The 14,989-nt window shown below is 34.4% G+C and overlaps 1 protein-coding gene across 2 annotated transcripts in view; it reads right to left on the reverse strand.

The window, feature by feature from the left end:
- Positions 1–14,989, reverse strand: part of CDH10 (cadherin 10) — a 119,250-nt gene that overhangs the window by 55,402 nt on the left and 48,859 nt on the right. For both annotated transcript variants that reach the window (XM_059919229.1, XM_059919228.1), the window contains exon 2: positions 795–1,089. In XM_059919229.1, coding sequence (XP_059775212.1) covers positions 795–1,089 — 295 coding nt within the window. The remainder of the gene's footprint in view (positions 1–794; positions 1,090–14,989) is intronic.

Below are 14,989 nucleotides of genomic sequence, written 5' to 3' on the forward strand. Positions count from 1 at the left end.
AAAATGTTATTGTTTTTTGATGTTTAATTTTCTGTGGTTCTCTATTTAGCAAAAACATGAAATCAATCTTAACTTTCTTTGCCTACAAATACACCTTCCATTTATTTACATTGAAAAAGGAAGTCTATTTTCTTGAATGTTATACTTCCAGTTTTTTCAAGCCTTCTGTCTTACTGCTTCTGCAGCCTAACTTTAAATTCTGTATCAGTTTGTGATTAGCTGTTGATTTTCAACTGGTTTATTTGAATAAGAGATTTATATCAGCAGAGTTTTATATATAATGGTTAAATTGAAAGGATGTTTTAAAATATTTAATATGAAGTGATAGAAAATCTAATTAACTCCAATGTTCATAACATCTAGGTAATCCAGACAAACTCTTTAGGCAAATTATGACTAGAGTATATATGTAAAGACTCTAGACTATGTTTATGGTGTTCTAAGTGTACTTATAATATATTTGGAGTCAGGACTTTACACAGCTGTTCTCCAAATCCATGCGACAAAAATTTGCATTTTCATAGTTTTCTACTGAAGGTCAATGGTATTTTCTTGGATTTTTGAAGGAAGTGTCTATTTATTGTGTTGTAGAAAGTTACAAACCCATAGGAAGTGAGAAATGCATTCATCCTTTCTTTTTCCTGACTCATTTCATAATTCAGAAAATTAAACACGCACTCTTAGCAGGGAATCAAATATGATTTCAAGTAATTGATCATAATATTTTAAGAATTTCTTGATAATTATTTTTTATACTTTTTGAATACCATCATAAACACTGTAAATGAACTTACCTACAACAGACATTTCGGGAACACTCGCCGTATAAATTTCCTCTGGGAACGTTGGTTCATTGTCATTGATATCATGGATTTTGATCACAAACTCAGACTCCGGTTCTACTGGCTTCAAAGTTCTTCTGTTAATAGCTTGTGCGCGTAGAGTATAAAAGGCCTTTTCTTCCCTATCAATTCTTCTTGTGGCATGAATGTCACCTGTTTTTTCATCAATAATGAAAAGAGTACCAGCTCCATCTCCAGATAAAATATATTTGAGGGATCCATCTCCTTTATCTTGGTCTGAATGAAGCTAGGGGTAATAAAAATGAGCATATCCATGATAATGTCTAAAGATACATAATGCAGAAAGAATTCAAAGAAGGTCTCTCAAGTCACATCTTTGAAAAATGGGGTCAGTTATCTTAGTTCTTGAAATAAGAGTTGAATAAGTATGATCACACTCATCTATATGCTGTAAACAATAGGACTAGCCTTTTACATATCAGTGTGATTTTTATTCTAAATGGAAAAAAGTAATAAAAATAAACCAAACACAGCTCCTTTCTTTGCTTTGCTTGGTAAATAACCATTTCCGTAGGCAAATAACTCCTGACAAAGACATAAGTCATTAGTCTTGATATGCTGGTGTAAACATTGCTTCTCTCATCTCTTTCTGTGAGTGGAAAATTCTTTTACTCTCATATTATGCAAGAAATTTACTTCCTGTAAACTTATTATTAATTATTGGAATTAGCAATATTTTAAGAACTGTTAGACAGGCAAAGTTGCATGAGACATGGCTTCTATGTTAGAAACCCTACCCATCATTCTCTGATTCACACGAATGACGACAACTGCCCCAGAAATATTTGTGGGGTTCAGAGCAAGAGTACAAATAGATGTCTATATAACACCTGCCTATATATTTTAAAGTTATAAATCAAATTAATAAACTGTAAAATAAAATATGCTCTATCTAGTCTCCTACCTTGTCAAATCTATCTTCTTAACAACTGCAAACAACAAGTTCTGTGTAGAAACAATGCAATGTAGGGCAAGCCTTTTTCTTGCCTCCTTGCTTATGCCCACAACACTCATCTTCCACAATCTAGTCATCACGTCAAAGAGCTTGGCATGCATTCATGTGGATATATCAGCTTAGTCCACATCCCACCCCAGTGCTAACGCTTGTCCAGGACCCCATGTGTCATGGGCAAATTCCATCCACAATTGCCCTGTGGTGGATGGGGGATTGGTTCCAGGACCAATCTGTGGGGGATTGGTTCCAGGACCCCCGTGGATACCAAGATCCAAGGATGCTTGAATCCCTTACATAAAATGGCATAATGCAGTCAGCCCTCGGTATCCATGGGTTCAGCATCCATGGATTCAACCACCCATGGATTGTGCACTATGTTTACCACCTGTGGTTGGTTCAATCTACAGACACTGAGCCCACAGATGTGGAGGGGTGATTGTATATCCTTTTTTAACAGATGCACACTAGGCCAGCCCTCAGGATTAAGGGTACATATAAAAATGGGTAAATCTGGCCGTTGGTAGACTGACTTGGAGAAGAGACTCTCCAGGATCTAGAAGCAAGTTCAAGGAAGTTTGGGCAGGGAATAATGGGTCCCGAGTACTTCAAGGATGGTCTGCAAATGGATGTGCGGGTTCCAGATGTGAATATCCCCTTGCCTGTCATGGAATTCATACCCTGAGGGAGAGACTTAGCCATGCATGCCTTTGTAAAACACAAGGATTGTAAGTTTTTCTCTAATTGTACCACCACACCAATAAATATTTTTTTTAATGCTAAGATCATGTTTCCTTATTTGCAGTAAGAGATTATGCTTTAAAATTTTTATTTTGCTTTTCATCTGCGAAGAAATAGAAAAAGAATGTGTAGATTTTCTAAGTTTTGATAAAGCATATATTATAAATTAGATATCATCATGCACATGTTGTCTTTTTTAAATTTGAGGTATAGTTTTACAATATTGTGTTAGTTTCAGGTATACAGCAAAGTGATTTTGTTATATATTCTTTTTTAAATTCTTTTCCATTATAGGTTATTACAAGATATTGAATATAGTTTCCTGTGCTATACAGTAAACCCTCATTGTTTATGTATTTTGTATATAGTAGTGTGTATCTGTTAACCCCATACTCCTGATTTATCCCTCTCCCTCCTTCCCCTTTGGTAATAAGTTTGTTTTCTATGTCTGTAAGTCTGTTTCTGTTTTGTAAATAAGTTCATTTGTAGCATGTTGTCTTTTTTAATATTCATATAAAATATAGTAATAAATTGGAATAGGCATACTGACCTGTAGCTTAGAAAAATAAAAACTGGAGACAATATCCTTCCATTATGCAAAATATTATAGAGTTAGATATTTATCTAAGTAGGTTTGACTTTTGCTCTTTAGATGATTAAATCAACAAAAATTTTTATCTATTTACCTGTAGAAGTATTACACTGATTATATTCTCTTTAAAGTAGAATTTTGTTACTTTATTTGAAAGTTTCTTTTTCTTTATAGGAGCTTATATCAATGAACTTGGCTGTGAAAACATTTTTATGTGGATATCAAAATTGTTTAAATTAAATGAATATTTAACCCCCTTCCCCAATATATTTTATTACTGGTTAGGTAATACAATATATATGTAATACAATATATTATATACAACTGCTGGGTTTACAAAAGCAGTCTATATTTTTGTTAATGGTTTGTAATAATCAGCATTTAGCCATTAAATATGGATCAAACTCCATTTTGCTGATTTTTGGATAAATAACTCATTATTACAGATATAATAGGAAAAAAACCCCAAATGGATACGTACTTGGAGAAAAAGATATAGAAGTCAGGTAACAAATAATTTTTTACTGCATTTTTAGCTATTCATAAACAACAAAGTAAGGTTGAGAAACAAGAAATATCTGCTTTTAACTAAACGGCTCTCAGAAGTAACATATGACTGTGTTGTCCAGGGAACTACTCTCAAAAAGTCACAAGACTGAAGCTTTTTAGTAACTGAAAATGCACAAAGTTGCTGGGAAACTTTCCAATTATATAAATGTACAATAATGTGGCAATTTTCCAAATGACAGATATAAGCATTGCATATTTCTTATTCTGTCTGGGAATCAAAATAGTTCAAGAAAAGATTATTGATATTATCAATCATCTGATCATATAACTTTGTGATTTGTACTGGACAGTTATGATGTTTATTGCCTATTCATTCAACAATTTTAATTGAGAAATATTTATTTACTCTCATAAGAATCAGGTAGTTCTAAAAGTAAATGAACAATTTCATCCTGGTGCTATGGAAGATTCAAACACAGTGTGTAATGGAAATTCACAGGATAGTCCCTAAACTAGCCTACAGGAATGAGTGAGGATTTCCTTAAGCATATATCACCTAAGTTATGTGATAAAGAATGAGTAGAGGTTAAAACCTGGGATTTATTTTTGCATTTTACAAATTTTACACCTCATAAAGAACACTGGATGAATATAGAACGTAGATTCAGAGTGGAGAAGGAAATAAGACAAGATGGGAATCATTAAGACCAGTTCTGCTCTTCTAATTGGTTAGACGTGCAAAAAAAAAGTTGCTAGTATAGTGAGATTTTAATTTTTATAAAGCTCAGTTTTGCAATATGAATCACAGCAGGATTTTTACCTTCACTTATACTACAGAGAGTGAAAATTAAATCTTGTAATTGGACCACATAGGGTGGCAGTTTCCGTTGGATTAGAAAATTGAACATGATAGTTGGGAATCAAAGAGATGAGGGCTGGAAGCTGGACTGTTGGTTTCGTGAGTCGGAAATGAAAGGATTTCTACCTTCTCATAATTAAGAGAAATGAATTAGATCTATGAATTTATAAATGTTGCTTTTAAGAAACCAGACATAATAATTTTTTTCTTGAACTGTGAGAGCCTGCATAAAAGAAAAGAAAAAGCATTTTCTTTTCTTACAGAGGGAAACAATGGAACACTAACACTAGAATAAAAAAGGACAAAAATGACCATATTTGGGGGCTTGACATTAGTCTATGTTTATTGAAATATTATTTAAATAAACATATTTGAGAATTGGACAAGTAAAGAGACTGCAATTGATATATACTATGAGGCAGAGACATGCATTTCTAGATGTCCTAAGACTTGGGAAGTTGCTTTCTGCCCCAGATGAACCTGATGGGAGACAGAGTTAACTACTAAGGGGTATGATGATGATGCTGATTTTCTAAAAGTTACAGAAAGAGACCAATGGACAAAGTTCTTTAATTATAGTCCTCCACCTAAGCTCCCTCTCTCTTTTTCAAGTTTCTCTTTATTATTGTAATTATTTCTTCTTTTGCATACTCTTCCCTCCTTACCCTGGTATTGTCTCTCTCCGTCATTCCTTGTGTGTGTGATAAAATTTTATTTTACATTCCAACTCATTTACTAAGCAATGATCAGACAGGGGTTAGTCCTTATAACTGTAGCTTTCTCACTACTCTTCCTTTTTTCATTTGGATATTAGTTATCAATACTTGGATTTATTAAATATTTAATTAAACAAAATCAGTTAGTTGTTTGTGCTATTGAGAAGTGGGATTATGGATCAAGTGCTAAATAACTTAAAGCGTCTACTCTGAAATAAATTTTATATTGATTTGACCTTGTGCTATTTTATTATGTGAGATATTAAGGTTTCTTTAAACATAGAAAAAAATATCAGATTATTGTGGCTTTAGTTCCTCAGTAACCCCTGTGTGAAACATTTGTGCCACAAATCCTTAAGAAGAATTTTATGTTAATACTGACCTTTTCTTTCCTTGAGGAAAGCCTATTAAAAATTCACAACCTGCTGTGTTCCTTGTAAATTCACAAGCAGATAAAGGACATGGCAAGGTACATGACAATTAATGAAAACAGAACAACTGGTACTATGCACACTTAAAAGTCATTTTCCTATTATTTAACTTTTTAAATTTGGATGTGGTTAATTATAACTCATTTGCTTATATTGATTAGTTTAATAATTAAAACTATACAATCCACTGAATTTAAATAAATATTTTAACAGCCAATTATTTAATGAAAGCCTAGTAATTTTAAATGTGGCAGGTTTTTATAACATTTCATGTAAAGCATTCATTTTAATATATTTGTCTAAAACGAAGTTTGTAAGCTAAAAGGGGTCTTGTGGCTTATCTAGTGTAAGGCCATCTTTACTTTTAAGAGGAAGAAACTGAGATCCAATCAATTTTTTATCACACAGGCGTTAAATTAAGATTACACTTGAGGATCAGTGCTTTGTTGGTGGAACTTTTACTTCTTAATATCAGTTCATTTTTATTTTTCAGTTTCTCACATTAAGCTTGAAAATACTATAAAAGCAATCAGAGTATTGATCTATGAAGTACAGGGAATTTAAGTAATTTGTTACCAAAAGGATAACTGATAAAAGATTTTATCTTATACTTTCCTCCTTGGCTGGAAGAAAAATGAACAAGTTTTAAAACGTAAAAAAACGTATCTTTCAATACTGCCAGTAAAAGTCTGATTACTAGTTCAGAGGAATTTATGTTGCTGTGTGAGATTCTTTCTCATTCAGAATACTGATACACTTTTAGATATTGGTCATCGTTCGTATTTGGTTTGATCCCCAACACTGGGAAAAGACAGTAGAGAAAATTAGAATTATATTTGTAGAATTATATTAGGATAGTATTTATAATGGTTAGACTAGTTCTTTGAAGGATACATTTTGATAAATGAATCCAAAGGACTATAAGATACACTATCTGAGTTTAACAATTTCTTGTTTGTGTGTATTCATTAACTTCAGAATATCAGAAATTGTTGAATAGATTTTCTAACGCACAGTGATAATTTTATGCCTGCTGTTCTTTCAAACAGCCAATATAGTCTATATTGGTTTTTTTAAAAAAATCCAGAATATGGCTAATATGCTATGCTATTCTGGTATCATCATCATTAGCATTTTGCTCTAATTGCTCTAGTGAGTAACATAATATCAAATGGAAAATAAGGCATTGAATCAGGTAACTTTAAGTTTGCATCCAATAAAAAAATACCAGTGAAGATGGTCCAGCACCAGAAAACAGCTGAAAGCATGTTAAAGCAAATAAACACAATCTGGTCAGAAATAAATAAGTAGTTACTCATTTTGTTGAGACTAGGGGAAAAAAGGGAGGGGGGGCAAATCTTGAATTGGAGTGTGTGACATTTACAGAGTAAGATGGAGCATTATTTTAATATTAATGATATGGAAAAATATACATCAATTTTTATGAATCCCAATGAAACAATTTTTTCTTCAAAAATAGAAATGGAGAGGAGAAATTAAGCTTATCTATCAATGGAATGGACTGTAAAAACAACTACAATAATTTAAAAATACCCCATATATATGACTTAGATTAATAAACAATTTTCTGAACAATTTCTTTCTGGGACCAGAAGCAAGTATAGAGGATTAAATGATTGACGGGCAACGTTGTCTGTTTAATTTAGTGTCTGGCAAAAAAAAATCAAGTGGTTTGTTTTCCACATTTGACAGAGTTCTCTGGAGATCTCCCCCAGGAGTACAAACTCCAGGGGGCATCCAGATTCAAAAGCTAGAGATTCCTCTTCCTGTTTGGTCTTCTGAGAGTGCAGCCCACTGACAGTTGGCCTTGTGCTTCTGGGCCACCCTGATTGATGAGTCCCATCTTGGATCATCCTGCAGTTTGGGGGGCTTTCTTAGACACTGTTAGGAATTACTCAAGACCCTGCAGCAGGTCAGACTTCTTAGCAGAGAGTGCTATAAAATTCTAAAGACATCTCCTGCTAGGACTGCTGCTAATTCACATCTTACAGTGTCTCAACTCGTACATTTCTTTCCTGGTACTGTAAAGATACCAAGACTACATTGAAGGCATTTATTTAAGTTTTCCATAAACACAGTTTTATAGGGCATTATCTGCTTCACGACCATAAATGGTATGCATAATACACAGTAGACACATTCTTTCTAATTATTGTATTAGTTTTCCTTTCCAAAGAGAGTTATTGGGGAAATATTTTAGAGAAGGTTCATATTCTTTTAGAAGCCTGGCATCTTCCTTCTATAGTTTTGAAGATCACTAAATTATGCAGAGTATTCCCTTGCAGTGCGAAAATAACATTGAACATTTCACACCTTATTTTCCCCACAACGTGAAGCCTTCTTAAGCATCTTAGATTTATAATATGGGAGTATGTGTAAATACATGTCTAAAAATTGTTAAGTAAATGCAAAATATTTAAAATCAAGAGATTCATTTTTGATTAATAAGGTCTACAGAAATCAGAGAAGAAAAAATAAAGGGTGATCATCTCTTTTTTATGGGCTTCACAGGCAGCTGAGAATCTTTCCTTCCTTCTTTTAAACAAGAAAGGTATAATGATAGGAGGTATGAAAGGAAGGAGAGGGCTAGGGATACCTATTCACTGAAGGAGTTTATTTAAATAAGTATTTTTTGAATCGGATTGAACTAAACTAAATTGAGGAGGGTAATGAGAATTCTGTGTGCCATTTTAGGACTTAGAAGTTTTGGAGATTTTGCTACAGAGGAAGTATTTGAAGCTGTTGAGTTTCTAAGTCTAATTCATAAAGATGCTTTTATCTTGAAAACTATAGACTGACAAGTACATAATTGGATGCCCAAAGGAGAAGGACTAGGCAGCTGCCTGCTGTCTCTAGGGGTTATGGTCAAGGCAGGGAAAATGAAAAGGGGTTTGGATCTTTACATTTGTTGGATTTTTTTAAGACACTAACTGAAATGGGAATCTGAAAAAGGGCTATGAATGCTATCCCACCTCCAAACCGTGTGTGTGTGTAAAATACAAAAAGAATGTTAATATGCGGTATCAGGGAGTACAAATATAGCCCTAGACCACTAAATTAAAAACTTCTATTCTAGGTAGATTTTATATGATTTTCCACATACTCACACACACACACATACAAAAGGAATTAAGAAATCAAGGTAGATGTTCTCCTTATGAAAGGGGATTGCTCATTTGGTGGAGAAACGTTCATATCTTCATCAAATGAGGAAACCTAGCCCCCAAACTTATCTGACAATATCATGCCCCTACAACTTGTGTCCTTCCCCACTACCTTGATTTATCCACCCTGAAAATTCTTACTCATCGATAAAGATCCTATTTATATCTTATCTCCTGTATGAGGTATTTTTTCAAACTCCTTTGTAAGGCTGAATTGACCTCTCTTTCCTTAGTGCCCCAATTATCATGTGCATCTGTTTGTATGAATGTGTATATAGGTATTATATATATGTATATACATATAAAATTTTATAACCACTTCAAATTTTGAACTATTATTTTTATAAGTCTTTATGGAACTACAAATATATTTTGAGGATGAGAACCTAGTTTTCTATTCTTATGGACTCCTAACATTTCACAGTACATAATAAGGAATTATTTACTTGTAAAAGGAAATGGACATCAGAGTCAAATACCACAGACATGAGGAATAAAGAGTTCATTTTGTGCTACTTCTTTGGAAAGAAGTGAAATTCTTCTGAATGGAGTGAAATGGAATTAGAAGTCCATAATGAAAAGTGGGGATCAGTGATTACTCTACATTGAAAGCATAGATGTACATAAATAAAATCTTATTCTTCATATTGAAAAAGATTGGGGCTATAAATTAGCTGGAAATTCCAGTTAACTATGAGATGGTATCAGTGGGATATGATATATACATGGATTACCAAGAGACATATTTACATTTTTCAGTGAAGAGCCAGGGAAAGAAATGCAAATCCAAATTTATCTCTAAAACCATATGGTAAGTCATTGTAGACGTCTGTAATTTAATTAAGAGTAGGATAAGGTAGTTAGGTAATAATAGCAGGATGACATTCCCACTGACAACATATAGAACATCCAGCTGGACTACAAAAAAAGAAAAAAGTCACATTGCTAAGGCCAAATTGCTGTGTAAACAACAGGAACTGAATGGATTAAAACCTGGGAGGAGAGGATTGTTCAGAGGTGAACAGAGGACTTGCAGCTGCTTTTTCCCCAGGGGAATTTGCCAGTTCCGAGCCTGGGTTTGGAGGTAAGAATCTGTGATTGTCCCAAGAGGAAGGTACTTCTGGAATAAAAGAAGTCAGAAAAGAGTTTAGAGTTCACATGGTAGTGGAGTGAAAATACTGGGGAAGTGAAGGTCCTCAAATGCATTGCCAGTCTTTCCATAAAACATTTGTTGAATTATGAGTCTGTAGATGGCTAAGGGCCAGGCTGAAAGCTTCTGAAGGCCAGAATATAATTGTCACATTCCCAGAGACTGGTGGTTCTTAGGTTCAAAAAAAAAAAGACTCATGAGGAGGTGAAATTTGAAAGCCCTCCAGGGAATGTCACATTGAACCTGAGGATCTACAGGGACTTTGCACCTAGGAGTGTTCAACAATTCTTAGTGCTTCTATAGGCTAAAAATACAGACTCACAGATTTGGTCCCTTGAAAAATGGTCACTGCCAGAGAGAAAAGAAAGCAAGAAATGTGTTGTTCTTCATGCAAAGTGGCAAAACATACAGATTATTCCCTCCTGGAGAATTCTGTCAATTGTTGAAGGAGCATCAAGCTAACGATTAAAGATCTAAACTGAGAATTTCTGAAGGGCAAAACTAAATATCCTGAAGAATTGGGGGGCAAAAGAGACAGGACCCACTTTCACTTGGAGGGTTCACCATCTTGGTAAAGGGATAAACAGTGGTAGACGTAGGCTTACTAAATGGCAATTCAATCTGATCTTCCTCAATTCTTGATTGAACTGTAGTGATATATCATTTGCCTTATAACCAAAGAAACAGAACCAATAGGAAATCTACATTTTTATATATATATTATATATATATATATATATCCATCCATTTTTCTATATATCTACGTATTGTTTGGAGAATTTTAAGGAATTGGCTCATGGGATTGTGGAAGATACAAAGTCTGAAATCCATCAGGAAGGACAGCAATCTCAAAATTTGTAAGAGTAGATGTTGCAATTTTGAGTCATAAATCCACAGGCCAGGCCAGTAAGCTAGAAACTCAGGCTGGGTTTCTTTGTTACAGTTTTGAGGCAGAAGCCATTTTTCTTTGGGAAACTTCATGTTTTGCTCTTAAGGTCTTCAGTTGATTGGATGAGGCCCACCCACGTTATGGAAAGCAATCTGCTTTAATTATAGTTTACTGATTACAAAGGTTAATCACATTAAAAAAAAAAAAAAGCCTCCATAGCAACATCTAGATTAGTGTTTGACCAAACAACTGGTCACCATGTCCTAGTTGACACATAAAATTAATGATCACAGATGATAAGCAAATAATCCAAAAAACAATCAAAAAATTCTTTCCAGTGAAAAATAACCCATTATACATAATGTATGGTAGGAAAAGTTACTATCCATGCAAAAAGGCAAGATCATATAACCAATACAAGAGTAAAAACAGAATAGAAAAAGACTGTATATGATTAACATATTGTATTTAGCAGACAAAATTGAAAGATAACTATGCATAATATATTTGAAAATGTAAGGAAAAAGTGGAAAGAGCAGATGAAAAATGGAGATTGAGAAAAGAATCAAAAGAACATTCTAAACCAAAAATACAATGCCTGACATTCATAAATCTATAGACAGTTTTTACAGCAGATTGGATATATAGTAAAACACAAGGTTAGTCTGTTGAAAGGTAAGCAGACATTGCCGTCAAGGAGTTAGGTATATAGAAAATACAAACCTGAAATGCAGAGAGAAAAAATTATGAGAAAAAATAGATAAGATCACTGGATGCCTGTGAAACAGAATCAAAAGTTGCAACACACATGAAATTGGATTCCCAGAATGAGAGAAAGGAGAATGGAATGCAAATTATATTTGAAGGAAAAAATGGGTAAGAATTTTTAAAAACTGATGAAAGATACCAAGAAACAGATTCAGTAAGATCTGAGAAACTCCAAAAGGATAAATAAAAGTAAAACAACAAATAATCCCATTATAGTCATATTTTTGAAATTTGAAAACATAGAGAAAACTGTAAAAGTACTTGGGAACAAAAAAGATACATTAACTTCAAAACAGCAAGTATTAGTCTGATGGCCTGTTTCTGAAAAGACATGATGGAAGCCAAAACATGATGGAAAGATATCTTAAAGCAGTGATGGAAAATAATGAGCTACCTGAAATTCTACACTGTGCAAAAATAGGCTTCTCAAAGGAAGTTGAAATAAGTATGTTTTCGGACAAAAACTAAGGGTATTTACCTCAATAAGTATTCAGTAAAAGGAATATTAAATTGGAGTTTTCACAGAAGAAAATGATCCCAAATAAAATTTGTGAAGGGAATGAAAACACCAGAATGATAATTATGTGGTAAATATAAAGAATTACTGAATATACAAAACAATAATAGTAATATCTTTGGATGCTGGAATAAAGTACATGACAATAACATAATAGAAATAAAGAAGAGGGAATAAAATTTTAAAGGATTCTAAATTTAAACTGGTTTGTGAAAATACATTGAAATGTGCAGTTTTGATATGCACACTTTTCTGTATGATTATTATTCCTCAATACAAAGTTAGCATAATTTATCTTGATGTCTTCCCACCTTCCATCGGACCCCACCACCTTCACCCACTACAACGCTAGGCTTGTAAGTCTGGCTATAATTCCCAAAAGAAATGGATGCCAATATAATGGAATATAAAGAAAAACATAGAGAATAATAAAACAAACAAGTGAGTGCCAGAGTTCCATAAATGTCAATATTTTGCAAATTTATGTTGGATCTTTTTGCTTTAAGAAAGAAAATAAAACTAAAATAAACTGTAATTCAGTAGTTGAAGCCTTCTCTGCCCTTTCATTCCTTTCCTTACATCTTTATACATATCATCATCTTGAAGTCTGTGTGCCTCTTTTCCTTCCATATTTTATATTTTTGCAATGTGAGTAATAGCACTTATCCTAAACAGAATGTTTCATTTCCACCTTTCCCATAAATTTAACTCTTATTTTAGTAAACTGCATGATTATCAAGCCAGTTTTTCAAACTAAAATCCTAGGGGCCATTGATTTTTTCCCCCCCAACTCTACCTATTTATTCCATAAGCAAATCTTTTGGACTTCAAATGTATTTCCAACTGCTTCTCACAGCCTCCACTGCTGTCATTCCAATACAAGTCACTGTAATCTGTCACTTAAGTTTCCACCTAGTCGCCCCACCTCTATTTCCATCCTTCTATGGTTACTCTCCACCCACTAGCCAGAGTGATCATTTAAAAATGCAGATCGGTACAGCCACTACTCTGCTCAAAATCCACCTGTGGCTCCCCATTACATTTAGAACACAGTCTAAACAACGCCTTACCCTCATTTACAACATTCATTGTGATGTAGTCCTGGCCTGTCATGCTGGCCTCAACTCTTTCCATTCTCCCTTTAACCACTTGAACTCACACTGACCTTCCTATTTCTTGAACATGCTAAGTTTATTTCTACTCTCGCTTTAGCACTTGCTATTTCTTTGAATGATACACACTTCCTCACTTAATATTTATAGGTGATTTCATGTATCGCTTTTGTGCTTTCATATCTTTTTTCCCTTTGTTTCTCTCGCTCTGTCATTCTCTTCTCAATTTGTAAGAAATTCTTTATATATCTGAATATTAATAATCTGTTGTTATATCATTGCATGTTTCTTCTTTTACTCTGGGATGTTTCTTTTAACATAGGTAATAGTTTCTTTTGTCCTAGAGAATGTTTAATTTCAATGTAGTTAAATTTAACAATAATTTATTTTATGCTTATTCCTTTTTGTACCTTATTCAAGAATGATTACCTAACCCAAAGTCATACTTATGTTTTCATATAATCTGTTCACTTTTAATATTTTTAAAGCTTTTCTTTGACATGTAGCTCACTTTTACCATATACACACATTGTTGTGTGTATATGTGTGTGTGTGTGTGTGTGTGTGTGTGTGTGTTTGGTGTTAGGAACAGATCAACTTTTTCTAGTAAGGATTTACAACAGATATTTATTAAACCATTGATCTTAATTCCAACTCATTTAAAATTTTTCTATATAAGCACAGGTGTGTTTTATTATTTATTTATTTTGACCATTATGTCAACAAGAAGAGCATGGCCAAGGCCTAGCTCATGCTGCATCACGCTGCTAATGGGACTGCCTCCCAGCTGAAGACCATCATGGAGCAGGGCCCCAGTTCACCTTCTCCAACTCCCTGGTGCTGCAGACCTGCGTGGGCACGGTACTCATCTTCCTCGTCAAGTACGTCCTCAACAACCTGGCCACTGGCCTGGTCTTCAGCATTGTCCTGGTCAACTCTCCCTCATGGCCTTTGGTGTCTAGAAGCCCATGATGGATGTGGTACCCCTGGATCATGCTGGGCCACAGACATCCAGTCCCCAGAAGCTGCCTCGTCCTTGGGGTCCACCTCTCTGCCCGACAGTCTCCAAACCCCCAGAGCCAGGCAGGCTCCCACTGGACTGCACCCCAGGATGAGCCACATGTGGCCGGCCACCCCAGGCGGCACAGGCCTGATCCGGGCCTTGGTTGTTCCTCCTGGATCATGGGCAGGTGAGGCCCAGAGGCAGGACTGGAGAGCCCCTGAGAAAGGTTTTGGCCACTCACAGACATGCTGCAGGTTCCAAGATGGGCCGCCAGGGATCCATGTCTGGCCTGGGTCTCAGGACATTTCCAGAGGGACGAGAGACAAAAAAAATTTCTATATAACCATGGGTACATTTTACAGCCTTCTATTTTGTTCCATCTGTCTATTGTCACAAATATAGCATTATTACTAATAACACATTCAATTTCTGAAGCTCTGCAATGATTGTTAATATCCATTCAAATAAGTACCCTTCCTTATCTGTCCTTTAAAAAATTGTCTTGAGGGTTCTTGGTCCTTACCACATGTAGTTTTACATCAGCATGTTACTTTCTACTAAAAAATAAAGAACAAAAGTCTTGCTAAAAATCTGATTGGAATTGCAATGAATTTACAGATTAAATTGGAGAGAGTATCATCTTAAACATGAACACATCCTATTCTCAAAAATTGTGTATATCTCCAGAGCCTTAGCTGCAC

The sequence above is a fragment of the Balaenoptera ricei genome, chromosome 3, assembly GCF_028023285.1.
Source record: "Balaenoptera ricei isolate mBalRic1 chromosome 3, mBalRic1.hap2, whole genome shotgun sequence".
Classification (NCBI taxonomy): Eukaryota; Metazoa; Chordata; class Mammalia; order Artiodactyla; family Balaenopteridae; genus Balaenoptera; species Balaenoptera ricei.